Source organism: Apus apus, chromosome 13, assembly GCF_020740795.1.
Source record: "Apus apus isolate bApuApu2 chromosome 13, bApuApu2.pri.cur, whole genome shotgun sequence".
NCBI lineage: Eukaryota > Metazoa > Chordata > Aves > Apodiformes > Apodidae > Apus > Apus apus.
Genome location: NC_067294.1, coordinates 18,137,226 through 18,164,501, shown reverse-complemented (window position 1 = coordinate 18,164,501; position 27,276 = coordinate 18,137,226). Strand labels below are relative to the sequence as shown.

The 27,276-nt window shown below is 52.9% G+C and overlaps 1 protein-coding gene across 12 annotated transcripts in view; it reads left to right on the top strand.

Moving 5' to 3' along the window:
• Positions 1-3,867: 3,867 nt before the first annotated feature.
• LOC127389888 (protocadherin beta-15-like) overlaps positions 3,868-27,276 on the top strand; it is a 120,190-nt gene continuing 96,781 nt past the window's right edge. For 5 of the 12 annotated variants that reach the window (XM_051630881.1, XM_051630869.1, XM_051630882.1 and 2 more), the window contains exon 1: positions 3,868-6,537. In XM_051630881.1, coding sequence (XP_051486841.1) covers positions 4,108-6,537 — 2,430 coding nt within the window. In that variant the 5' untranslated portion in view covers positions 3,868-4,107. Of the gene's footprint in view, positions 6,538-14,425; positions 15,419-17,084; positions 19,755-27,276 lie in introns of those variants that run through there. The other 7 variants (XM_051630859.1, XM_051630850.1, XM_051630861.1 and 4 more) reach the window with 3 other exon arrangements.

Below are 27,276 nucleotides of genomic sequence, written 5' to 3'. Positions count from 1 at the left end.
TTTTGATACATGAGCAATGCTTGCTACGTTTGCCCACAAGCCCCCATCTTTGTTAGGCACATTTGACAGAAAGTTCATGTAGGACACCTTCCATACTCACCTGCATTATTAGTGCCAAACCACATGTCTCAAAAAGGACTAAGAAAGTATGTTTGTTGGCCAAAGACTTCAGGTGGGAAATGTGTTGCATCATTTGCCCGAGCAATAGCCAGAACCTAAGGGACAAATTAGATGCAAAAAGCGCTTGTAGGGGCTGGGAGTGTTTAGTCTGAGGAAGAGGAAGCTGAGGGGAGACCTCATCAGTCTCTACAACTACCAGAAAGGACATCTTAGAGAGGTTGGTGCTGGTCTCTTCTCACAGGTAATTAGCGATAGAACAAGAGGGAAGGGCTTCAAGCTGCAACAGGGCAGGCTTAGTCTGGACATTAGGAAAAAAAAAAATTCACAGCATGAGTGGTCAGACCCTGGAACAGGCTGCCCAGGGAGGTGGTGGAGTCACCATCCCTGGAGGTGTTTAAGGGTGGTTTGGATGTGGTGTTGGTGGATGTGGTTTAGGGGAGAACTTTGTAGAGTCGGGATGATGGTTGGACTTGGTGATCTCAAGGAGCTTTTCCAACCTGAATTGTTCCATGATTCTATGCTGGGGGCGGAGGGGGGGGGGGGGGTGTGGATATGCGCCCATGTGCATTTCCTGCGTTGGACGCCCAGTGCCGCTGTTGGCCAGTGCTCGGCGTGTGTTGGTGCTGCTGGGAAGGGGCGGGGGAGGGAGCTCCCAAGCAGCGAGAGACCAGTGAGCACCAGTCAGATGCTGCGTGGCCGCCATCAGCTGCGAGCTCAGCGGAAACATCCCGGTTGCACTGGAACGCGCCCTGTTTCAAAGCTTTTCCAAGGGATATGCTGGGAACTGCCGCATCAAGAAACCTGGAAACGCCTAACGAGGCAGAAGCGAGATGTGAAGGAGGGGGGCGGCCTCCCAGCTCCATCCCTGGGGGATTTGGGAGGATTTCACCGCAGGTGTGGGGTGGGTCAGGCAGAGCCCGTTGGTTGGTACGCACCGAGTTAATACGGCGAGAAAGCAACGTTTGCGTTGATCAGAGTGATGGGGAAAGCGTTAACTGGGCTGAATGCAGAGTGGGAGAGGAGGCTGGATGCTCTCTTGGAAAAGGAACCACAAGTTGGGTATGTACCAGTGGTATTTACAACATGCCGGAGAGCTGGAAGGGTGGGAAAGATTCTCCCGGCTTTCCTCACGTTTGCATCCAGCGGAGAGCACAGGGCAGCAGTTCCACAGGAGGGCTGGGAATTCAGGCGCTGTCTGAATGTTGGAGAAGAAACCCGTCCTGGGAGGTGGCTGGGAGAGAGAGCACAGGAACCTTACTCTCACTTCGCACTCGGGCATGGAAACTACAGCGACTCCGGGGAAGCATCTGTTTTTTTGGTCTGCGGGCAACTTTGCAGCTGCTCCTCCCAAGGGACGCGATCCTCGGAATGTGCTGGAATGGATGAGCAGTGGCTCCCGGGGTGGGGGAGAAGCCTTTATCCAGGGAGGAACAAAACCCGACATGAGGCCTCCGTGATTTCACTCGGCGGACCTGAATGCCCAGCTGAAAAACGAAAGAGGGGATTTTAGAAACTGAAACTGCTCAGGCTGCAGAAGTGCCGGGAGAATCCTCTTTTAGAAGCAGTATGTTCCGAAGTACCGAGACATACCAGGAACTGAGCAGAATATGTTGTTGTACCTCTTTTCTAGAGGTGAGATGTAAATCTCAGAGTAAAGAGGAGAACAGCTTTTCCATCAGTTTAAGCTGCCTTCTTAGGATAAAGACGTCATCAGAAAACAAACAAAAAACCCAAACAAAAAAAAAAACAGAACAACCAAGGAAGCCTGGAACATCACAGTGTTCTTAAGTGGATAAACGAATTCTCTGACACATTTATACAAATTACATTCTATTAGGGCTATGTTTCCTTGGGCTGCCCTATAACACAGTGTGACTTTGGCAGTGCACATACTCTTTCTGGTTTTCCACTCATACATGTCCATTTTATTGCCGTGCCCAACAGAAAACACCAGCACGAGCTATCCAGTGCTGCACGGTAAGTGACCCTCTTTACTTCCCATTTCTCTAAAATGTGAAGCTTCAGTGTAAGAGCAGCATTTTCTGAAGTGCAAAAACACTGCGATAGCCAAGAGCTGTGTTAAGGATCACCGTTCCTCTTAGAGCCTTCTACACCTGAGGCTGAAGGACACCATTTATCTTCTGAAAGGAGGGCAGGAACAGTCACCGGGTTACTGCTGTCAGGCTTGAAAGTGTCTGTGGAAGCTCTTCTCAGCTTGTGTCTGTTCCCTGCTGTGTAGTGGTGCCAAGGATTAGGTTACGGAGAAGCAAATACACCTTCCTCTCTGGGATGTGCTAAAAGCTGAGCAGGAGCACTGGCAAGGGCACAAAGCGAGTGGATTTCAGCTATCCCTGTTATTTTCACATAGCACAACTGAGGAGAGAAGCCAACGCATCTGCTGCTGCATTTGGCCTGTGGTTGGCTTTCCACCGAGCCTCTGTACTGGTGATAATCATAGGAAGTCGAGAGATGGGCACGTCCCTGGAAAGCAAAAAAGAGCTGACCTGGCCTTGGATGTAAGCTAGTCTTTTTTGGATGATATCATGCTTCCAAATCAAAGGGCGGTGAAAAGAAATCACCTAAAATGGCAGCATCTGCGCGAAGTCCTCTTATTAGTTAAAATTCTGGAGAATCCTAAGGTCAGCCCTGACTGTTAATTTCTCCTGCTGTTATGGTCACGGAAGCTTTATTTTTTAAAAAACGAAGGCATAATCGAATTTCTAGGACTTCGCCGGGTGAGTATCTTCTGAGACTGTGACCCAGGAAATGAGAGGTGTAAAAACCAGGAAGTTAGGAGACTGTCTACATAAAAATATAGGGTGGTTCCTTTTGTAGTAAAGAATGAACTAAAAGTATTCAACCAAAAACAAGTAGTGCAAGTTGTGTTTTGTTTTCTACTTTTCTTTTTTTAATCAATGCTCATATTTTCTTTTTTCCCCTGATCATTAACAAGTTTCTGGTTGAACCTCTTGCCGTTTACACGTGAATGGTTCCGCTAATGGCCCATCGATTAGTGCCGTTAGATCCCTGGTCTTTGCTGTTGTCTCTCTTTGCTCCCGCTCATCAGCGTTTGTGTATCTGGGGCTTTCATTAGTGACCTCTCCTCGCCTTTGATGTTAATTAGTTGTTGGCCGTCGATCCTTACTCAGGTCCGGGGGTTCAGCCTTGATCTCTGAGCACGGGGAACTCTCAAGTATTTCTAAGCTTGTGCGGTAACATTAAAGGAGAAAGGACTGCAGAACCGTGGAATGGTTTGAGTTGGAAAGGACCTTAAAGATCTTCTGGAGTGGTGTGTCGTTTGGATGAGGTGTGCTACAGAATGTGAATTAAACAGACTTAGGATGGCGTGTCCCAGAGCAGCAGCATCATTCCTGGGTGATGGTGAGATGGGCTGAGGGTTTTTCTTCTGGGCCTTTTCCCTGTCAGCTCTCTGGCCTCAGCTCTCCTTTCCAACACCGGTGCTTCTCTCACCAGCCCCACGTATCAGATGTCCTCTGCTGAGGAGCATCTGACCAAGAGAAGGACAATCCCGCCGTGCAGCCTGTGCAAGTGGCCCATCTCGCAACGCCGACACAGCAGAGAAGAAACCAGGAGCTGTGCAGGAAGACTTGGCGGTTGCGAGCTGAGAAGTGATGGCCAGAGCAGAGCTGCGGTGCGGGGAGGAGAGAGAGCGTTTACACGGGCCTTTTCGCCTACGGTTTGGCACTGGGAGTGGAGAATGGAGAGCAAAGTGCAAAGCAGCAGCGCTGGCCCGAAAAAGGCAGAGGGAAGATTCCGCCTTGCGACGCTGGGTGGGGGTGTTGGCCACGGAGCCGCAGGTTCCTCCGCCCGCCCCGGCTGTGCAGGCAGCGGGAGACAAAAAGCAGCCGCGGGAGCTGCTGGGGAAGGGCGGCGGGGCACGGAGCCGGGGTGCTCGGGGGCTTTCCGAGCCCCTTCTGCCGCCACCCCTGAGCCAGAGCGCTCTGCCTCGGACGCCGGTGAGAAAAAATGCTGGGAGCCGCGGAGGAGGGTGGATGGCTTTGGTGGAGAGTGATGGCGAGCGGGAGACGGAGCGGAGGCAGCGAGAGGCAAGTGCTCTTGTTTCTTCTGTGCGTTTGCGTGTGTCAGAGCGGGGCCGAGCGCCTCCGCTACTCTGTGGCGGAGGAAATGGAGAGGGAGTCCTTTGTCGCCGACATTGGCAAGGAGCTGGGGGTGGCTGCGAGCCAGCTGGCGGCTCGCAAGGCCCGCGTTGTGTCCGAGGGGAACGAGCAGCTTTTCCGCCTGGATCCGAGCAGCGGCGTCCTGACGGTGAAGGAGTCGCTGGACCGAGAGCAGCTCTGTCCGCAGAGCGAGACGTGCACGCTCTTCTTTAAGGTATTCCTTGAGAATCCGATGCAGTTGATCCGAGGGGAGGTGGAGGTTCGTGACGTGAACGACAATTCCCCCGTGTTTCCGAAGAAGGAGGTGGTTTTAGAGATTCTGGAAACGACAGCTCCCGGTTCCCGTTTCCCTCTGGAAAGCGCCCAGGACAGGGACGTGGGCATGAACGGTTTGCAGAACTACAGCCTCGGCTCCAATTCGCATTTCTCCCTCCATGTCGGAACAGGGAAAGAAGGCTTTAAATACACGGAACTAATCCTAGAGCGTCAGTTGGACCGCGAAGAGCAGCGAGAGCTGAATTTAGTGCTCACGGCCACCGACGGGGGCTCGCCACCCCGCTCGGGCACGGCTCAGGTCCGGATCGTGGTGCTCGATGCCAATGACAACACCCCAGTCTTCGCTCGGGAGGTGTACGAGGTGCGGCTGGCCGAGAACAGCCCCCCGGAGCAGCTGGTGGTCAGAGTGGTGGCCACGGATCCCGACGAAGGCTCCAACGGGCATGTACGTTACGCCTTCACCCAGACACCGGAGCGGACCGTGAAGCTCTTCGAGCTGAACCCTGCCACGGGGGAGATTCGGGTGGCGGGCAACCTCGACTTCGAGGAAGCGAAAACACATCAGTTGGTGGTGAGAGCCACCGACGGCGGGGGTTTCTCTGCCCATTGCAAAGTGCACGTGGAGGTCCTGGACGTGAACGACAACGCCCCGGAGATAGCGCTCACGTCCGTCAGCGCCTCCATCGCCGAGGACGCGGCGCCGCGCACCGTGGTGGCCCTGTTCAGCGTGCGGGACCGGGACTCCGGGGACAACGGCAGGACGGAGTGCTCGATCGCCGGGGACCTGCCGTTCAGCCTCAGCCCCACGTTCGACAGCTACTACGAGCTGCGAACCAACGCGGCGCTGGACAGGGAGAGGACGGCGGAGTATAACATCAGCATCACGGCGCTGGACTGGGGCAGGCCGCGGCTGAGCTCGCGGGCAAGCATCTTCGTGCGGATCTCGGACGTGAACGACAACGCGCCCGAGTTCGCGCAGCAGGTGTACACGCTGTGGGTGACGGAGAACAACAGCCCGATGGTCCGGATCGGCAGCGTGAAGGCCACGGACGCCGACGCGGGGGAGAACGCCCGCGTCAGCTACGCGCTGGTGCGGCAGGAGGGCAAGGAGCAGCCCGCCGTGTCGGTCAACGCTGTGAGCGGGGACGTGTACGTGCTGCGGGCGCTGGACTACGAGGAGGTGCGCGGCCTGGAGGTGGCGGTGCGCGCTGCCGACGGCGGCTCGCCGCCGCTGAGCGCGCAGGCGGTGCTGCGCGTGGTGGTGCGCGACGAGAACGACAACGCGCCCGTGGTGCTGCACCCGCCCCCCGGCAGCAGCGCGTTGGCGGGCGAGCTGGTGGCGCGCGGGGCGGCGGCGGGCGAGCTGGTGGCCAAGGTGGTGGCGGTGGACGCGGACGCGGGGCAGAACGCGTGGCTGTCGTACGAGCTGGCCAAGGCGACGGAGCCGGGGCTGTTCCGCGTGGGGCTGCACAGCGGCGAGGTGCGCACGGCGCGGGCCGTGGCGGAGAGGGACGCGGCCCGCCAGAGGCTCGTGGTGCTGGTGCGAGACCGCGGGCAGCCGCCGCGCTCCGCCAGCGCCACCCTGGCCATCGCCCTGGTGGACGGCTTCTCCGACGCGCACTGGCGGCGGAGCGAGGAGGCGCCGGCCGCCGAGCCCGACGGGCCCCTCACCCTCTACCTCATCGCCTCGCTGGCCTGCGTGTCGGCGCTCTTCGTGGCCAGCGCCGTGGCCGCCGTGGTGCTGAGGCTGCGGCGGGCCAGGGCCGAGCCCTTGCCCACCTTCCCGACGGCTGTGACGGAGAGCACGGCGGGCTCCCTGCCCCGCAGCTACGTCTACGACATCTGCTTCGCCGGCGGCACCGTCAACAGCGACTTTCGCTTCCTCAGGCCGCTCTTGCCCTGCTTCCCCGCCGGGCTGCCCCCCGGCCCGCCCGACCAGCGCAGCTCGGTGTGCTCGCAGGAGGCCACCAACCTCGGCGACGAAGGCGACTGGGCCGCACAGGTGAGGGTCCTGGCCGGGAGCAGGGGGTGGCGGGAGGCGGTGGGAGTGGGATGGAGATGTGTGGGGGATGTGGGATGTTCGTTTGTCGTCACTGACAATGATCAGAGGGCTGGAGCACCTTTCCTCTGAAGACAGGCTGCAAAAGGTGGGGGTGTTCAGCCTGGAGAACAGAAGGCTCTGGTTAGTCTTTAGATCACCTGCCAGTACCTTAAAGGCACTAGGGGCTTGCTGGGGAGGGATTTTCTATAAGCGGTACTGACTTTAAACAGGAAAAAGATAGATTTAGGTTAGAGGGACCTCGATGGAAAGAGAGATTGTTGGGAGGTGGGGGCAGCTTGGCGGAAGTATCGTCGGGATGTTGTGTGTCCGGGTGTCATCACTGAAGGTGATCAGAGGTCTGGAGCACCTCTTGCATGAGGACAGGCTGAGAAAGTGGTGGTGTTTAGTTGTTCAATCTGGAGAAGGCTTTACCAAAGTGAAGGCTCTGGGGAGTCTTCCAGAGCAGATTCCATTGCCTGAGCGGGCTATGGGAAAGCTGGGGAGGGTCTATTGACAAGGGCATGTACAACAGGACAAGGTTAATTAGTTGTTCAGCCTGGAGAAGAGAAGGTTCTGGGGAGACCTCTAGAGGACCTTTTAGTACGTGAGGGACATGTATAAGAAAGCTGGGGCAGGACTTTATGATGTCTGTTGGCTTTAAATAAGAGGAAGGACAATACAGGTTGGATATTAGGAAGGAATTCTTAGCTGGGATGGTGTTCAGTCACTGGCCCTGGCTGCCCGGTGAAGGTGTGGAGGTCCTGTCACTGGAAGTGTTCAAGTCCAGTGTGGATGGGGTTGGAGAACCTGGTCCAGTGGGAGGTGTCCCTTCCCACTTGCCCTTATACAGCAGACATGTGGCTCAGGAACTTGAGACCCAGGTACATGAGAATGTAGATGAAGGTCCAGATGAGGAGATGGCTTGGGTGAGTATGACTGCCTCTGCTGAGAAAAATGGAGGGCAATTCTCATTCCTTTCTGAGGGGAACAGAGGTCCTAGTATGCCAGCCAGACCCACCCAGTCTGCTGCCTCCCTAAGTCCCAGGTCACAGATGTTAGTACAAAACTCCATTGTCTGGTGATTCCCTCTGATTATTACCCAGTATTGGTTATGCAGTTTGGCAGTGATGAGGTTGCAGAGAGAAGGCCAGAAGCAATGAAAGGGATTTCAGGGCATGGGGGTGATTAGCTCAAGGATCAGGAGCACAGATCGTGTTCTCGTCAGTGCCTTCAGCAACAGGGAAGAACACTGAGAGGAAAAGGAAAACAGCCCTGGTTAACACGTGGCTCTGAGGCTGGTGCCATTGGTGTGATTTTGACTTCTTTTGATCAAGGGGAGGTTTTCATGGCACAGGGCTTGCTGGGGACAGGTGGAGTTAAACTAGGTTTGCAGAGGAATGGGTCACTGAACAGGAGGCTAAGGGAATGACTGGTGGGAGCTGTGGTTGCCAGAGGCCACTTTGAGCTCAGTGACCATGAAATGATTGAGTTTTCAATTGTTGGTGAAGGAAGGAGGGGGGTCAGCAAAACCACTCTAATGGCCTTCTGGAGGGCAGACTTTTGACTGTTCAGGCCACTGGTTGAGAGAGTCCTTTGGGAGACAGTCCTGAAGGGAAAGGTTTCAGGAAGACTGGATAACCTTCAGGAAGGAAGTCTTAGAGGTGCGGGATCAGGCTGTTCCCAGGTGCTGTAAGACAAGCTGCAGGGGAAGAGGACCGGGCTGGCTGAACCAGGATATTTTTCTGTGTGTCAGAAGGAAAACGAGCATGTAATATCTTTTGAAGAAGTGGCAGGTGACTCTGGAAAAGTAGAGGGATCTCCTTAGGTCTCATTAGAGAGAATATGGGAAAGGCAAAAGCCCAGCGGGAGCTTAGTGTGGCCACTGTCCTAAGAGGTAATGTTTTTACAAATACATCAGCAACAAAAAGAGAGCCAAGGAGACTCTCCATTCTTTTTTGGGTGCAGGGGAAGGGACATGAGCACCAAGTGATGCTACAGGCTTGGGGAACTGTGGCTAGGAAGCTGCTGGGGGGAAAAGGACCTGGGGGTGCCACCTGACATCCATACAAACATAAGCCAGGAGTGTGCTCAAGCAGCCAAGAAGGCCAACAGCATCCAGGCTTGGATCAGCAATGGTGTGGCTAGCAGGAGTAGGGAGGGGATTGTACCCCTAGACTCAGCACTGGTGGTGCGGCACCTTGAGTTCCTGGGATAATTTTTGGCCCCTCACTGCCAGAAGGACATTGAGGAGCTGGTGAAGAATCTGGAGAAAAATTCTGATGAGGAGTGGCCAACAGAACTGATATTGTTTAGTCTGGAGAGGAGCAGGCTGAAGGGATGACTTCTCATGACTTCTTTTGATGAAGGGGAGGCTTACATGGCCTGTCTTTACTGAAAGAGGGGCCAAGCTTTACAACAGGTGGCCCAGGAACTTGGTGGACTCACCATTCTTGGATGTGTTCAAAGAATGTGTAGAAATGGCATTTCAGGACATGAGTTAGTGGGCACGGTGATGATTTGACTTGTTAATCTGAGTGGTCTTCTTCAACATTAGTGTATCTATGATCTCTAAGATGTTTCATCAAAGGACAAAGTAATTTGGCAGAAAATAAGCCCCCTTGCATTCCAGCTTGTCCTCAGATACCCAAGTGGCTGGGGGTGTCTGGGCTGAGATTCATGCCTGCACTTGATAAACTTGGAGGCCTTTTTTAAACTTAATGAGTCTTTGCCTCTATGCTATTTACGCTTCCTTCCATCCCCAGGAATACTATAGTACTATGACTTTACTATATATTATCTCAAGATTTCTTGACCCTCTTGGGTGCTGCCGGATGTATGAACACTTCTCTTCTCCATGCAGCTGTGCTTGTTAAGGTACTAATTTCTCAGGTGCCCGCTAAGCTCTTGCTGTTCAAAAAGCAGGGGGGAGACAAGAGGTGATCACTGAAAAAGATCCTGCTCTCCTCACTGTCCTGCTCAGTCCAAGGCCCCTCTAAACAGGGGTTTACGAGTTTTCCAGGGATCCCCGTAGCACTTTGGGTGAGTCTGAATGATAAGAATATGTGAGGCTGAAGAACCACAAACACCACCCTACAGCCACCCCTTAACAGGTTTGGATTTCATAACCACTGATGGCTTAGACTGGCTTCACTGCAGGTTCTCAGAGCTGCAGTTTCAGCAGCCTCAGGGGATCCATCTCCATACCACCCCTTATTCCATACCATATATTACATATGGGCTCTATATTTTGCCAGCTGTCAAATTAAGGACTCTCCCCCAGAGTCACATTACGTTGAGGTACACATTGTGCTTCACCATCCTCCATCCTCACACACCAGGTATGTGCAGGTCCCTGAGCAGAAGCAACACCCCAGACAGGTTTACCTTTGCCTGAAGCAGGATAGACCCAAACACTTTTACCCTGCAGGCTTCTTTCACACACCACAGGGACTTTATCCCCATCTGCAGCGTGTAAAAGGTCTGACTGAGCAGGACCAGCCCTATTGATAGATCCCCTGGTATTAACTACCCAGGTGGCCTTTGCCAGATTTTTGTCCTGGTTTTTGATAGTTCCAGCACCCGTTGCCTTCAGGGTAGCTTTCAACAAACCATTGTAGCTTCCAACTTTCCCTGAGGCTTGTGCATAGTACAGGATATGGTAGATCCACTCAATACCAGGCTCTTTAGCCCAGTCAGTCACAAGACTGTTTTTGAAATGAGTCCCATTTTCTGAGTCAGTTCTTTCTGCAGTACCATGTCTCCACAAGATTTGCTTCTCAAGTCCCAGGATAGTATTCCTGGCTGTGGCATGAGGCACAGGAGATATTTCCAACCATCCTGTCCTTGTTTCCACCATTAAAAGCAGACAGCAGTTATCCTGTTGTCTCTGAGGCAGTGTGATGTAGGCAATTTGCCAGGCTTCTCCATACCTGTACTGTGACCACCTCCCCTCACACCACAAAGGCTTCAACCGTTTCACCTGCTTAATTGCAGCACACGTCTCACAGTTGTGGATCACCTGCACAATAGTGTCCATGGTTATGTCCACCCCTCGTTCACAAGCCCATTTCTATGTTGCATCTCTGCCCTGATCAGCTGAAGTGTCATGGGCCCATCAAGCCAGAAAGAGCTCACCCTCATGTTCCCAGTCTAAGTCTGTTTGGAACACTTGAGCAGCCTCATCTGCTCGTTGATTGTGATGTTCATAGAATCATAGAATCATAGAATCCTAGGGGTTGGAAGGGACCTCGAAAGATCATCTAGTCCAACCCCCCTGCCAGTGCAGGGTCACCTACAGTACATCACACAGGAAGGCGTCCAGGCTGGTTTTGAATGTCTCCAGTGAAGAAGACTCCACAGCCTCTCTGGGCAGCCTGTCCCAGGGCTCTGTCACTCTCACAGGAAAACATTTTTTTCTGATATTCACCTTAAACCTCCTATGCTGCAATTTGTATCCATTACTCCTTGTCCTATCACTGGTCATCACTGAAAAGAGCTCGACTCAGAGGCACTTGTGCATCTACATGACACACTTTTACCACCAGTTTCTCTATCCCAGCTGCAGTGTCTTTCCACAGGTCAGCAACCCAAACAGGTTGACCTTTTTGCTGCCAGTTGTTCTGCTGCGCCTGCTTTAGCCAACCCCACAAGGCATTTGCTGCCACCCACGAGTCAGTGTAGAGGTAAGAGTCTCGGCCACCCCTCTTATTCAGCCATCTCCAAAGCCAGCTGGATGGCTTTGACCTTTGAAAACTGACTTGATTCACCTTCTCCTTCAGCTGCTTGTGCAACTGGTTGTGTAGGACCCCACAGGGCAGCTTTCCACTTCTGTTGGTTCCCTACAAGACAACAGGAGCCATGGGTGAAAAGAACAAATTGTTTCTCAGTCTCTGCTAGATGACCATATGGTGGAGCTTCTTGAGCCCGTCTCACCACTTCTTGTGCTGGCATTCCAAAGTTTGTGCCTTCTGGCCAGTCCGTAGTTGCTTCTACAGTACCTGGATGATTTGGTCTTTTTACTGGAGCTCGCTGGGTGATGAAACAGTCCATTTACTCCAAGTCACATCAGTGGCATGATGGACAGGAGAAAGGTGACTCTGGCACAGGAATCTCAGCACTGGGAATCTGGGCACCAGGAGGAGCTTCAGTGCCCATCACTTCTGAAGCAGCTCTAACTCCTTCATATGCTGCACGTGTCTCCTTCTCAGGTGTCGTGTAGTTGGCCTGGGAACCTCTGTAGCTCCAGCTCCAGAATCCCAAGGGTCGACCTTGAGTCTCCCCTGGTGCTTCTGCCAGAGGCTCCAGTTGGGACCCTTGTGTCCGGCTGCGGTGTAGAGCACATGTTTGATGTCTGGCCCTGTTTGAACTGGTCCAAGGGCCATGGCCTGCACAACCTCCTTTCTGATCTGCTCAAAACCTTTCTGGTGGTCAGGACCGCGTTTAAACTCACTCGTCTTTCGGGTCACCTCTCAGAGAGGTTTCACAATTTCACTGTGACATGGAATATGCATTCTCCAGAAACCAACAGTCCCTAAAAAGGTTTGAGTGTCCTTTTTAGGCAAGGGGGGGGGCACAGCTTTTATTTTGTTAATCACATCCATTGGGATCTGGTGACATCCATCTTGCCACTTGATTCCCAGGAACTGGGTCTCTTGTGAAGGTCCTTTGATCTTGCTTCTTTTTACAGCAAAACCAGCATCCAGAAGACTTATGTAACTGTTCAGTGTCCTCAGTCTCTACAGCTGCTCTACCAAAGGCCCACCGGTACCCTTTTGGGTCACAGAAGTATCCTTTCTTGAGAGAGTCTATGTCCATGATGCTTGGAGCATTTGGGCCAGTCACTCCAGGGAGCATTTGCCACTCCTTACCAGTGAGGCTCCCATCAGCCTCCACAACAGGCAGTTGTTGAGAACCTCCTGTCACTCCAGAAGTAGTGACGGATTCTGTCCCTTTATCATTCAATGGCATTAGGTTGCACTGTGCACCAGTGTCCTCCAGGGCTTTATATCTGTGTGGTTCTAATGTGCCAGGCCACCAAATCCACAGAGTCCAGCAAACCCGTTTGTCCCTCTCCTCCCCCTGGCTGGCATCAGGGCACCTCTAATATTGAGCATTAGAGTTTGATGCACCATCCTGGGTGACGACTGGTGCAGCCTTCTTGGAAGAACAATCTCCTGCCTTTGTTCTGTTTAGTAGCTCTTACATGCGTATCTGGAGAATATCAGTGGGTTTCTTGTCCCAAATTCTCATGTCCTCTTTAAAATAACTTTGCTAGAGAGACCACAGATGGTGTTGCAGTGGGTCGTGTCTCTCTTGCTTCTGCCTTGTAGCAGGACAACTCTTCTTAATGGCTGCAACATGTGACCAGTTGTCTCTAGGGAGATTCTGGAGTTTATTTCCCCATCTATGTGGCATCTTCTTCTTTCTGTCAGTCATTTGTTCAATGGCTGAGGTGTGGAACTGATGGGAATCAGAGATTATGTCTCCATACAGTCGTGCTTTGAAAGCCACCTCATGCACACTTAGTCTTGCTTCATCATCAAAGCATCCCATGAAGGAGGATATATGGGCATGTGCTGCTGGTACAGCCTGAGCAAACCTCCAGAACATTTGTGTGTGGCACAGAACATCATCAGGATTTGTAAGCCCATCTTTATCATCAATCACCTCTCACACAGCTGTTTCTCTCAAATATGTGATGGCTTTCTCAGGAGTGGGTGTTCTGCTTTGGTGCCATTCGATGTCACCCTTGTGGGGGTATCTCTCTCTCACAGCTGAAAGAAGTCGTCTCACAGGGTGGTGGTTCCCATCTTACTACTAAGTGCTCTATCAATACCGGCATCTCTGGCCAAGGATCCCAACTGCTTGGCTTGTCTCTCATCCACACTGTAGGTTTCAGCAGCACTATCAAAGCATCGGAGCAGCCAAGGAAGAATTCCCTCAGCATCAGTGCGGGTGAAGTCCTTTCTCATGAGGCGCAGTTCTTTCATGGAGAAAGGCTGGACAAGGTCATCGTAGTCATCTGACCGAGGAGGGCCTGCTGTTCTGTCTGCTTGAGAGTGGCCTGATTTTTTATCTGTTTGAGAGTTACCTGCTCCATCAACTGATTTAGAATCCTCTGCCTCCTCTGTTTCAGTCTCTATTGTTGCCTGAAGAAAATCTGGATGTCTCAGATGGGAGCGGGTAAAAAGGGAGGAGTGTTTTGCCTTTGCCTTGCTCCTGGTCACAGGATGAACTAGCTTGACTGGAAAGGGAGTGGACGTTGTCTTTGTAGAAGCAGCTGGTTTTGTAGCACCACTTGTAGAAACAGCTGGTTCTGTAGCATCTCAAAAAAAACTGTAATGCTATGACTTCACTGTAAACTCTCTCAAGATTTTTTGACCTTCCTGGGTGCTGCCAGATGTACGAACACTTCTCCATGCAGCTGTGCACGTTGAGGTACTAATTTCTGAGATGCCTGCTAAGCTCTTGCTGTTCAAAGAGCAGGGGTGAGAGACAAGAGGTGATCACTGAACAAGATCCTGCTCTCCTCAGTGTCCCGCTCAGTCCAAGGCCCCTCTAAACAGGGGTTTACTAGTTTTCCAGGGATCCACATAGCACTTCACATGAGTCTAGACGACAAGTATTTGTGAGGCTGAAGAACCACAAACACCACTTTACAGCCTCCTCTTAACAGGTTAGGATTTCATACCACTGATGGCTTAGACTCACTTCACTGCAGGTTCTCAGAGCTTCAGTCACAGCAGCCTCAGGGGAACCATCTCCATACATCACCATTCAACTCCATTGACTGCAGTTGCTGGTGCCTGCTGACCTTCAGATGACAACCTCCCCTCTCTGTTCTTTGCAGGGCAGAGCTCCTGTCTCCGAAGACACGAGGCCCAGAGCTGTGGAAGCAGCTTGTGCTGGAAACCAGGGGATGGAGCAAAATGTCAGTTCTGATCCAAACCCTTGGCTCAGCCATCAGTGAGGGAGGAGAAAGACAAGCATGTCTGTCCTCACGGGCTAACATCCTCAGAGGGGAAAGAAAACAGAGAGACCAAACTTCCACCAAACACGTACCATGGAGGTGCAAGTCTTCTCTGTGGGAGAGCAAACCCACTCTTCCCTTGAGCAGTACTTTATTCCTATTTGTGTTTTCTATTTCTTCCGTGCATAGAGGAAGAGGAGGACTGTGTTGCATGCTGATTACACCTAGACTTGATGTATGATTGTGAGAGCTACTGCTTCTACATGTCAGAGGAATCCTGGCGTAAACATCTTAGAGCATCCAGACATCTTTCCTTTGCCACTGCTTCAGTTTTTCTTTTTCCCTTATGAAGAGAGCTCTGTAGGAATGTCTTGATTTTATGCAGACTATGCAATACCAGGCCAACCAGATATGAAGCAAAGTTAATGATGCTAATAAAGTAATTCATTAAGAAATAGGGAAAGCTGATTCCCTTAGACACGGCTGACATTGGGTCCCTTTGCTGATATGACCAGGAGCTGAAGGTTCTCCAAACTGTAAAGAAGGGCTTTTCAGCAATGTATCCCCATCTGGTTTGGTTGTTGGTTGTGGTTTTTTTCTTACTATAAGTTTGAAATGAACATTTCAGGAATTTTTAGTGCAGTGTAGTAGAGAATTAAATGCACAGTTTGTGGTTTTAAAGGAAAATTGGCTAAAACGCTTTCAACAAACTTCAGGCACTGTAGAACACAGGGCGTCAAGAAGATTCCTGGTTTCTTTGCCTTCACTTCTTGGTATTATTGCTCGATAAATCATGTGATATTTCCTGTTGCTCACACATGTGTAAGAGTCAATTGCCTGATGAGAGAAACCAATAAACCCACTTCGAACTCCCTTGGTGAGTGTGCTGTCTCGAAGGTCACTCCTCGCAGCCATTGCCGAGGAAATAGCCACCTAGCAGCAGCATTTCGGGAACACATCCATGCGTTCTGAGTGGACTGTATGCAGGGGATATGAGAGAGAGCTGGGATCAGGCCCGGAGCGAGGTGCAGGGCGGTTTTCTGAGCCCAGCTGAGGCCATTGCTGGGCGTGTGTTGGAGGGGCGGGGAGGAGAAAGCTCCCAAGGAGGGAGAGACCAGTGAGCACCAGTCGGATGCTGCGTGGCTGCCATCAGCTGCGAGCTCAGCTGAAAGATCTCGGTTGCCCAGTTGGGAGCCTTTCTAAGGGATGTGCTGGGAATTGCCACATGGAGAACCGCGTGAAAATGCAGCCCAAGGCAGAACTGGAGACATGAGGCAGGGAGGCTGTCCCGGAGATCCATCCCTGGGGGATTTGGGAGGATTTCACCGCAGGTGTGGGGTGGGTCAGGCAGAGCCCGTTGGTTGGTACGCACCGAGTTAATACGGCGAGAAAGCAACGTTTGCATTGATCAGAGTGATGGGGAAAGCGTTAACTGGGCTGAATGCAGAGTGGGAGAGGAGGCTGGATGCTCTCTTGGAAAAGGCACCAAAAATGATTCTGTAGCAGTGATATTTCCCTCACTCGCCCCTCCCCTCCCCGTTTCCTCACGGCTGGTCGTCTCGAGTCAACTCTTGATCACTCCTTCTACTGAATAAGATCCTGCATCTAGACATCCCATATTAATAAGCCCTGCAGACTCTTAAAATTCCCCCATAAAACATACTTGAATCAAGTTACTTTTTCTTCAGAGACCCTTTGCCATAATCCATGATCGTCTTTTCTTTTTTCCCCTGATCATTAACAAGTTTCTGGTTGAACCTCTTGCCGTTTACACGTGAACGGTTCCGCTAATGGCCCATCGATTAGTGCCGTTAGATCCCTGGTCTTTGCTGTTGTCTCCCCTAGCTCCCGCTCCTCAGCGTTTGTGTACCTGGGGCTTTCATTAGTGACCTCTCCTCGCCTTTGATGTTAACTACTTGTTGGCCGTCGGTCCTTACACAGCTCCGGGGGTTCAGGTTTGATCTCTGAGTACATAGACCTTAAAAATATTACTAACCCTCTTTTATAAAATTAAAGGAGAAAAGACTGTAGAACCGTAGAATGGTTTGAGTTGGAAAGGACCATTAAGATCCCCTGGAGTGGTGTGTCGTTTGGATGAGGTGTCCTACAGAATGTGAATTAAACAGACTTAGGATGGTGTGTCCCAGAGCAGCAGCATCATTCCTGGGTGATGGTGAGATGGGCTGAGGGTTTTTCTTCTGGGCCTTTTCCCTGTCAGCTCTCTGGCCCCAGCTCTCCTTTCCAACACCGGTGCTTCTCTCACCCGCCCCACGTGTAAGATGTCCTCTGCTGAGGAGCATCTGACCAAGAGAAGGACGTTCCCACCGTGCAGCCTGTGCAAGTGGCCCATCTCGCAACGCCGACACAGCAGAGAAGAAACCAGGAGCTGTGCAGGAAGACTTGGCGGTTGCGAGCTGAGAAGTGATGGCCAGAGCAGAGCTGCGGTGCGGGGAGGAGAGAGAGCGTTTACACGGGCCTTTTCGCCTACGGTTTGGCACTGGGAGTGGAGAATGGAGAGCAAAGTGCAAAGCAGCAGCGCTGGCCCGAAAAAGGCAGAGGGAAGATTCCGCCTTGCGACGCTGGGTGGGGGTGTTGGCCACGGAGCCGCAGGTTCCTCCGCCCGCCCCGGCTGTGCAGGCAGCGGGAGACAAAAAGCAGCCGCGGGAGCTGCTGGGGAAGGGCGGCGGGGCACGGAGCCGGGGTGCTCGGGGGCTTTCCGAGCCCCTTCTGCCGCCACCCCTGAGCCAGAGCGCTCTGCCTCGGACGCCGCTAAGAAAAAATGCTGGGAGCCGCGGAGGAGGGTGGATGGCTTTGGTGGAGAGGGATGGCGAGCGGGAGACGGAGCGGAGGCAGCGAGAGGCAAGTGCTCTTGTTTCTTCTGTGCGTTTGCGTGTGTCAGAGCGGGGCCGAGCGCCTCCGCTACTCTGTGGCGGAGGAAATGGAGAGGGAGTCCTTTGTCGCCGACATTGGCAAGGAGCTGGGGGTGGCTGCGAGCCAGCTGGCGGCTCGCAAGGCCCGCGTTGTGTCCGAGGGGAACGAGCAGCTTTTCCGCCTGGATCCGAGCAGCGGCGTCCTGACGGTGAAGGAGTCGCTGGACCGAGAGCAGCTCTGTGCGCAGAGCGAGACCTGCACGCTCTTCTTTAAGGTATTCCTTGAGAATCCGATGCAGCTGATCCGCGGGGAGGTGGAGGTTCGTGACGTGAACGATAATTCCCCCGTGTTTCCGAAGAAGGAGGTTGTTGTAGAGATTCCGGAAACGACAGTTCCCGGTTCCCGTTTCCCTCTGGAAAGTGCCCAGGACAGGGACGTGGGCATGAACGGTTTGCAGAACTACAGCCTCGGCTCCAATTCGCATTTCTCCCTCCATGTCGGAACAAGGAAAGTTGGAGCCAAATACGCGGAGTTGGTCCTAGAGCGGCAGTTGGACCGCGAAGAGCAGCGAGAGCTGAATTTAGTGCTCACGGCCACCGACGGGGGCTCGCCACCCCGCTCGGGCACGGCTCGGGTCCGGATCGTGGTGCTCGATGCCAATGACAACAAGCCGGTCTTCGCTCGGGAGGTGTACGAGGTGCGGCTGGCCGAGAACAGCCCCCCGGAGCAGCTGGTGGTCAGAGTGGTGGCCACGGATCCCGACGAAGGCTCCAACGGGAAGGTGCGTTACGCCTTTACTGACACGCCCGAGCGGTCCTTGCAGCTTTTCGAACTGAACCCTGCCACGGCGGAGATTCGGGTGGCGGGCAACCTCGACTTCGAGGAAGCGAAAATCCACGAGATGGTGGTGAAAGCCACCGACGGCGGGGGTCTCTCCACGCATTGCAAAGTGCACGTGGAGGTCCTGGACGTGAACGACAACGCCCCGGAGATAGCGCTCACGTCCGTCAGCGCCTCCATCGCCGAGGACGCGGCGCCGCGCACCGTGGTGGCCCTGTTCAGCGTGCGGGACCGGGACTCCGGGGACAACGGCAGGACGGAGTGCTCGATCGCCGGGGACCTGCCGTTCAGCCTCAGCCCCACGTTCGACAGCTACTACGAGCTGCGAACCAACGCGGCGCTGGACAGGGAGAGGACGGCGGAGTATAACATCAGCATCACGGCGCTGGACTGGGGCAGGCCGCGGCTGAGCTCGCGGGCAAGCATCTTCGTGCGGATCTCGGACGTGAACGACAACGCGCCCGAGTTCGCGCAGCAGGTGTACACGCTGTGGGTGACGGAGAACAACAGCCCGATGGTCCGGATCGGCAGCGTGAAGGCCACGGACGCCGACGCGGGGGAGAACGCCCGCGTCAGCTACGCGCTGGTGCGGCAGGAGGGCAAGGAGCAGCCCGCCGTGTCGGTCAACGCTGTGAGCGGGGACGTGTACGTGCTGCGGGCGCTGGACTACGAGGAGGTGCGCGGCCTGGAGGTGGCGGTGCGCGCTGCCGACGGCGGCTCGCCGCCGCTGAGCGCGCAGGCGGTGCTGCGCGTGGTGGTGCGCGACGAGAACGACAACGCGCCCGTGGTGCTGCACCCGCCCCCCGGCAGCAGCGCGTTGGCGGGCGAGCTGGTGGCGCGCGGGGCGGCGGCGGGCGAGCTGGTGGCCAAGGTGGTGGCGGTGGACGCGGACGCGGGGCAGAACGCGTGGCTGTCGTACGAGCTGGCCAAGGCGACGGAGCCGGGGCTGTTCCGCGTGGGGCTGCACAGCGGCGAGGTGCGCACGGCGCGGGCCGTGGCGGAGAGGGACGCGGCCCGCCAGAGGCTCGTGGTGCTGGTGCGAGACCGCGGGCAGCCGCCGCGCTCCGCCAGCGCCACCCTGGCCATCGCCCTGGTGGACGGCTTCTCCGACGCGCACTGGCGGCGGAGCGAGGAGGCGCCGGCCGCCGAGCCCGACGGGCCCCTCACCCTCTACCTCATCGCCTCGCTGGCCTGCGTGTCGGCGCTCTTCGTGGCCAGCGCCGTGGCCGCCGTGGTGCTGAGGCTGCGGCGGGCCAGGGCCGAGCCCTTGCCCACCTTCCCGACGGCTGTGACGGAGAGCACGGCGGGCTCCCTGCCCCGCAGCTACGTCTACGACATCTGCTTCGCCGGCGGCACCGTCAACAGCGACTTTCGCTTCCTCAGGCCGCTCTTGCCCTGCTTCCCCGCCGGGCTGCCCCCCGGCCCGCCCGACCAGCGCAGCTCGGTGTGCTCGCAGGAGGCCACCAACCTCGGCGACGAAGGCGACTGGGCCGCACAGGTGAGGGTCCTGGCCGGGAGCAGGGGGTGGCGGGAGGCGGTGGGAGCGGGGAGGGACAGAGTGGGGCAGGTGGTGGTTGAGTGTGTCATCACTGACAATGATCAGAGGGCTGGAGCACCTTTCCTCTGAAGACAGGCTGCAAAAGGTGGGGGTGTTCAGCCTGGAGAACAGAAGGCTCTGGCTAGACTTTAGAGCACCTGCCAGTACCTTAAAGGCACTAGGGGCTTGCTGGGGAGGGATTTTCTATAAGCGGTTCTGACTTTAAACAGGAAAAAGATAGATTTAGGTTAGAGGGACCTCGATGGAAAGAGAGATTGTTGGGAGGCGGGGGAAGCTTGGAGGGAGCATCGTCGGTACGTCGTGTGTCCGGGTGTCATCACTGAAGGTGGTCAGAGGTCTGGAGCACCTCTTCCATGAGGACAGGCTGAGGTAGTGGTGGTGTTTAGTTGTTCAATGTGGAGAAGGCTTTACCAAAGTGAAGGCTCTGGGGAGTCCTGTGGAGCAGATTCATTGCCTGAGCGGGCTATGGGAAAGGTGGGGAGGGTCTATTGACAAGGGCATGTACAACAGGACAAGGTTAATTAGTTGTTCAGCCTGGAGAAGAGAAGGTTCTGGGGAGACCTCTAGAGAACCTTTTAGTACGTGAGGGACATGTATAAGAAAGCTGGGGCAGGACTTTATGATGTCTGTTGGCTTTAAATAAGAGGATGGACAATACAGGTTGGATATTAGGAAGGAATTCTTAGCTGGGATGGTGTTCAGTCACTGGCCCTGTCTGCCCAGTGAAGGTGTGGAGGTCCTGTCACTGGAAGTGTTCAAGTCCAGTGTGGATGGGGCTTGGAGAACCTGGTCCAGTGGGAGGTGTTCCTTCCCACTTTCCCTTATACAGCAGACATGTGGCTCAGGAACTTGAGACCCAGGTACATGAGAATGTTCATGAAGGTCCAGATGAGGAGATGGCTTGGGTGAGCATGACTGCCTCTGCTGAGAAAAATGGAGGGCAATTGTCATAGGCCATTCCTTTCTGAGGGGAACAGAGGTCCTAGTATGCCAGCCAGAGCCACCCAGTCTGCTGCCTCCCTAAGTCCCGGGTCAGAGATGTTAGTACAAAATTCCATTGTCTGGTGATGCCCTCTGATTATTACCCAGTATTGATTATGCAGGTTGGCAGTGATGACGTTGCAGAGAGAAGGCCAGAAGCAATGAAAGGGATTTCAGGGCATGGGGGTGATTAGCTCAAGGATCAGGAGCACAGGTCGTGTTCTCGTCAGTGCCTTCAGCAACAGGGAAGAACACTGAGAGGAAAAGGAAAACAGCCCTGGTTAATACATGGCTCGGAGGCTGGTGCCATTGGTGTGATTTTGACTTCTTTTGATCAAGGGGAGGTTTACATGGCACAGGGCTTGCTGGGGACAGGTGGAGTTAAACTAGGTTTGCAGAGGAATGGGTCACTGAACAGGAGGCTAAGGGAATGACTGGTGGGAGCTGTGGTTGCCAGAGGCCACTTTGAGCTCAATGACCATGAAATGATTGAGTTTTCAATTGTTGGTGAAGGAAGGAGGGGGGTCAGCAAAACCACTCTAATGGCCTTCTGGAGGGCAGACTTTTGACTGTTCAGGCCACTGGTTGAGAGAGTCCTTTGGGAGACAGTCCTGAAGGGAAAGGTTTCAAGAAGACTGGATAACCTTCAGGAAGGAAGTCTTAGAGGTGCAGGATCAGGCTGTTCCCATGTGCTGTAAGACAAGCTGCAGGGGAAGAGGACCGGGCTGGCTGAACCAGATTTTTCTGTGTGTCAGAAGGAAAACAAGAATGTAATATCTTTTGAAGAAGGGGCAGGTGACTCTAGAAGAGTAGAGGGATCTCATTAGGTCATGCAGAGAGAACATGGGAAAGGCAATAGCCGAGTGGGAACTTAGTGTGGCCACTGTTGTAAGAGGCAATAAAAATGTTTTTACAAATACATCAGCAACAAAAAGAGAGCCAAGGAGACTCTCCGTCCTTTTTTTGGGTGCAGGGGAGGGACATTGCCACCAAGGATGAGGAACAGGATGAGTTCCTGAAGAGCCGACTCCTGCACTTGGCTCACAACAACTCCAAGTGATGCCACAGGCTTGGGGAACTGTCTGTAAAGCTGCCGGGGGGAAAAGGACCTGGAGTTGCCACCTGACATCCATATGAACATAAGCCAGGAGTGTGCTCAAGTAGCCAAGAGGGCCAATAGCATCCAGGCTTGGATCAGCAATGGTGTGGCTAGCAGGAGTAGGGAAGGGATCGTGCTCATAGACTCAGCACTGGTGGAGCTGCACCTTGAGTCCTGAGGTAATTTTTGAGCTCCTCAATGCCAGAAAGACATTGAGGAGGTGTTGAAACATTTGGAGAAAAATTGTGATGAGGAGTGGCCGATGGAACTGATATTGTTTAGTCTGGAGAGGAGCAGGCTGAAGGGATGACTTCTCATGAGTTCTTTTGATGAAGGGGAGGCTTACATGGCCTGTCTTTACTGAAAGAGGGGCCAAGCTTTACAACAGGCTGCCCAGGAACGTGGTGGACTGACCATTCATGGATGTGTTTAAAGAATGTGTAGAAATGGCATTTCAGGACATGAGTTAGTGGGCACGGTGGTGTCAGGCTGGGGGTTGGACTTGTTGATCTGAGTGATCTTCTTCAACCTTAGTGTATCTATGATCTTTAAGATGTTGCGTCAAAGGACAAAGTAATTTGGCAGAAAATAAGCCCCCCTGCAGTCCAGCTTGTCCTCAGATACCCAAGTGGCTGGGGGTGTCTGGGCTGAGATTGATGCCTGCACTTGATAACCTTGGAGGCCTTTTTCAGCCTTAATGAGTCTTTGCCTCTATGCTATTTGCGCTTCCTTCCATCCCCAGGAATACTATAGTACTATGACTTTACTATACATTATCTCAAGATTTCTTGACCCTCTTGGTTGCTGCCAGATGTACCAACACTTCTCTTCTCCATGCAGCTGTGCATGTTAAGGTACTAATTTCTCAGGTGCCCGCTAAGCTCTTGCTGTTCAAAAAGCAGGGGGGAGACAAGAGGTGATCACTGATAAAGATCCTGCTCTCCTCAGTGTCCCACTCAGTCCAAGGCCCCTCTAAACAGGGGTTTACTGGTTTTCCAGGGATGTTCCTAGCACTTTGCATGAGTCTGGATGATAAGAATATGTGAGGCTGAAGAACCACAACCACCACCCTACAGCCTCCTCTTAACAGGTTTGGATTTCATAACCACTGATGGCTTAGACTGGCTTCACTGCAGGTTCTCAGAGCTGCAGTCACAGCAGCCTCAGGGGACCCATCTCCATACATCACCATACAATTCCATTGACTGCAGTTACATATGGGCTCTATATTTTGCCAGCTGTCAAATTAAGGACTCTCCCCCAGAGTCACATTATGTTGAGGTACACATTGTGCTTCACCATCCTCCATCCTCACACACCAGGTATGTGCAGGTCCCTCAGCAAAAGCAACACCCCGGACAGGTTTACCTTTGTCTGAAGCAGGATAGACCCAAACACTTTTACCCTGCAGGCTTCTTTCACACACCACAGGGACTTTATCCCCATCTGCAGCGTGTAAAAGGTCTGACTGAGCAGGACAAGCCCGATTGATGGATCCCCTGGTATTAACTACCCAGGTGGCCTTTGCCAGATTTTTGTCCTGGTTTTTGATAGTTCCAGCACCCGTTGCCTTCAGGATATGGTAGATCCACTCAATACCAGGCTCTTTAGCCCAGTCAGACACAAGACTGTATTTGAAATGAGTGCCGTTGTCTGAGTCAGTTCTTTCTGCAGTCCCATGTCTCCCATGTCTCACAAGGTTTGCTTCTCAATGCCCAGGATAGTATTCCTGGCTGTGGCATGAGGCACAGGAGATATTTCCAACCATCCTGTCCTTGTTTCCACCATTAAAAGCAGACAGCAGTTACCCTGTTGTCTCTGAGGCAGTGTGATGTAGGCAATTTGCCAGGCCTCTCCATACCTGTACTGTGACCACCTCCCCTCACACCACAAAGGCTTCAACCGATTCACCTGCTTAGTTGCAGCACACGTCTCACAGTCGTGGATCACCTGCACAATAGTGTCCATGGTTATGTCCACCCCTCGTTCACAAGCCCATTTCTATGTTGCATCTCTGCCCTGATGAGCTGAAGTGTCATGGGCCCATCAAGCCAGAAAGAGCTCACCCTCATGTTCCCAGTCTAAGTCTGTTTGGAACACTTGAGCAGCCTCACCTGCTCGTTGATTGTGATGTTTGTAGAATCATAGAATCATAGAATCCTAGGGGTTGGAAGGGACCTCGAAAGATCATCTAGCCCAACCCCCCTGCCAGTGCAGGGTCACCCAGAGCACATCACACAGGAAGGCGTCCAGGCGGGTTTTGAATGTCTCCAGTGAAGGAGACTCCACAACCTCTCTGGGCAGCCTGTCCCAGGGCTCTGTCACTCTCACAGTAAAAAATTTTTTTCTCATATTCACCTTAAACCTCCTATGCTGCAATTTGTATCCATTACTCCTTGTCCTATCACTGGTCATCACTGAAAAGAGCTTGACTCAGAGGCACTTGTGCATCTACATGACACACTTTTACCACCAGCTTCTCTAGCCCAGCTGCAGTGTCTTTCCACAGGTCAGCAACCCAAACAGGTTGACCTTTTTGCTGCCAGTTGTTCTGCTGCCCCTGCTTTAGCCAACCCCACAAGGCATTTGCTGCCATCCACAAGTGAGTGTAGAGGTAAGAGTCTCGGCCACCCCTCTTGTTCAGCCATCTCCAAAGCCAGCTGGATGGCTTTGACCTTTGAAAACTGACTTGATTCATCTTCTCCTTCAGCTGCTTGTGCAACTGGTTGTGTAGGACTCCACAGGGCAGCTTTCCACTTCTGGTGGTTCCCTACAAGACAACAGGAGCCATGGGTGAAAAGAACAAATTGTTTCTCAGTCTGTGGTAGATGATCATATGGTGGAGCTTCTTGAGCCCGTCTCACCACTTCTTGTGCTGGCATTCCAAAGTTTGTGCCTTCTGGCCAGTCCGTAGTTGCTTCTACAGTACCTGGATGATTTGGTCTTTTTACTGGAGCTCGCTGGCTGATGAAACAGTCCATTTACTCCAAGTGACATCAGTGGCATGATGGACAGGAGAAAGGTGACTCTGGCACAGGAATCTCAGCACTGGGAATCTGGGCGCCAGGAGGAGCTTCAGTGCCCATCACTTCTGAAGCGGCTCTAACTCCTTCATATGCTGCACGTGTCTCCTTCTCAGGTGTCGTGTAGTTGGCCTGGGAACCTCTGTAGCTCCAGCTCCAGAATCCCAAGGGTCGACCTTGAGTGTCCCCTGGTGCTTTCTGCCAGAGGCTCCAGTTGGGACCCTTGTGTCCAGCTGTGGTGTAGAGCACATATTTGATGTCTGGCCCTGTTTGAACTGGTCCAAGGGCCATGGCCTGCACAACCTTCTTTCTGATCTGCTCAAAACCTTTCTGTTGGTCAGGACCGCGTTTAAACTCACTCTTCTTTCGGTTCACCTCAGAGAGAGGTTTCACAATTTCACTGTGACATGGAATATGCATTCTCCAGAAACCAACAGTCCCTAAAAAGGTTTGAGTGTCCTTTTTAGGCAATGGGGGGGGCACAGCTGTTATTTTGTTAATCACATCCATTGGGATCTGGTGACATCCATCTTGCCACTTGATTCCCAGGAACTGGGTCTCTCTTGAAGGTCCTTGGATCTTGCTTCTTTTTACAGCAAAACCAGCATCCAGAAGAGTTATGTAACTGTTCAGTGTCCTCAGTCTCTACAGGTGCTCTACCAAAGGCCCACCGGTACCCTTTCAGGTCACAGAAGTATACTTTCTTGAGAGAGTCTATGCCCATGATGCACGGAGCATTTGGGCCAGTCACTCCAGGGTGCATTTGCCACTCCTTACCAGTGAGGCTCCCATCAGCCTCCACAACAGGCAGTTGTTGAGAACCTCCTGTCACTCCAGAAGTAGTGACGGATTCTGTCCCTTTATCATTCAATGGCATTAGGTTGCACTGTGCACCAGTGTCCTCCAGGGCTTTATACCTGTGTGGTTCTAATGTGCCAGGCCACCGAATCCACAGAGTCCAGCAAACCCGTTTGTCCCTCTCCTCCCCCTGGCTGGCATCAGGGCACCTCTAATATTGAGCATTAGAGTTTGATGCACCACCCTGGGTGACGACTGGTGCAGCCTTCTTGGAAGAACAATCTCCTGCCTTTGTTCTGTTTAGTAGCTCTTACATGCGTATCTGGAGAATATCAGTGGGTTTCTTGTCCCAAATTCTCATGTCCTCTTTAAAATAACTTTTCTAGACAGACCACAGATGGTGTTGCAGTGGGTCCTGTCTCTCTTGCTTCTGCCTTGTAGCAGGACAACTCTTCTTAATGGCTGCAACATGTGACCAGTTGTCTCTAGGGAGATTCTGGAGTTTATTTCCCCATCTATTTGGCATCTTCTTCTTTCTGTCAGTCATTTGTTCAATGGCTGAGGTGTGGAACTGATGGGAATCAGAGATTATGTCTCCATACAGTCGTGCTTTGAAAGCCACCTCACGCACACTTAGTCTTGCTTCATCAGCAAAGCACCCCATGAGGAGGATATATGGGCATGTGCTGCTGGTACAGCCTGAGCAAACCTCCAGAACATTTGTGTGTGGCACAGAACATCATCAGGATTTGTAAGTCCATCTTTATCATCGATCACCTCTCGCACAGCTGTTTCTCTCAAATATGTGATGGCTTTCTCAAGAGTGGGTGTTCTGCTTTGGTGCCATTCCATGTCACCCTTGTGGGGGTACCTCTCTCTCACAGCTGAAAGAAGTCGGTCCCACAGGCTGGTAGTTCCCATCTTACTACTAAGTACTCTATCAATACCAGCATCTCTGGCCAAGGATCCCAACTGCTTGGCTTCTCTCTCATCCACACTGTAGGTTTCAGCAGCACTATCAAAGCATCGGAGCAGCCAAGGAAGAATTCCCTCAGCATCAGTGCGGGTGAAGTCCTTTCTCATGAGGTGCAGTTCTTTCATGGAGAAAGGCTGGACAAGGTCATCGTAGTCATCTGACTGAGGAGGGCCTGCTGTTCTGTCTGCTTGAGAGTGGCCTGATTTTTTATCTGTTTGAGAGGTACCTGCTCCATCAACTGATTTAGAATCCTCTGCCTCCTCAGTTTCAGTCTCTATTGTTGCCTGAAGAAACTCTGGATGTCTCAGACAGGAGCGGGTAAAAAGGGAGGAGTGTTTTGCCTTTGCCTTGCTCCTGGTCACAGGATGAACTAGCTTGACTGGAAAGGGAGTGGACGTTATCTTTGTAGAAGCAGCTGTTTTTGTAGCACCACTTATAGAAACAGCTGGTTCTGTAGCATCTCAAAAAATACTATAATGCTATGACTTCACTGTAAACTCTCTCAAGATTTCTTGACCTTCTTGGGTGCTGCCAGATACATGAACACTTCTCCATGCAGCTGTGCATGTTGAGTTACTAATTTCT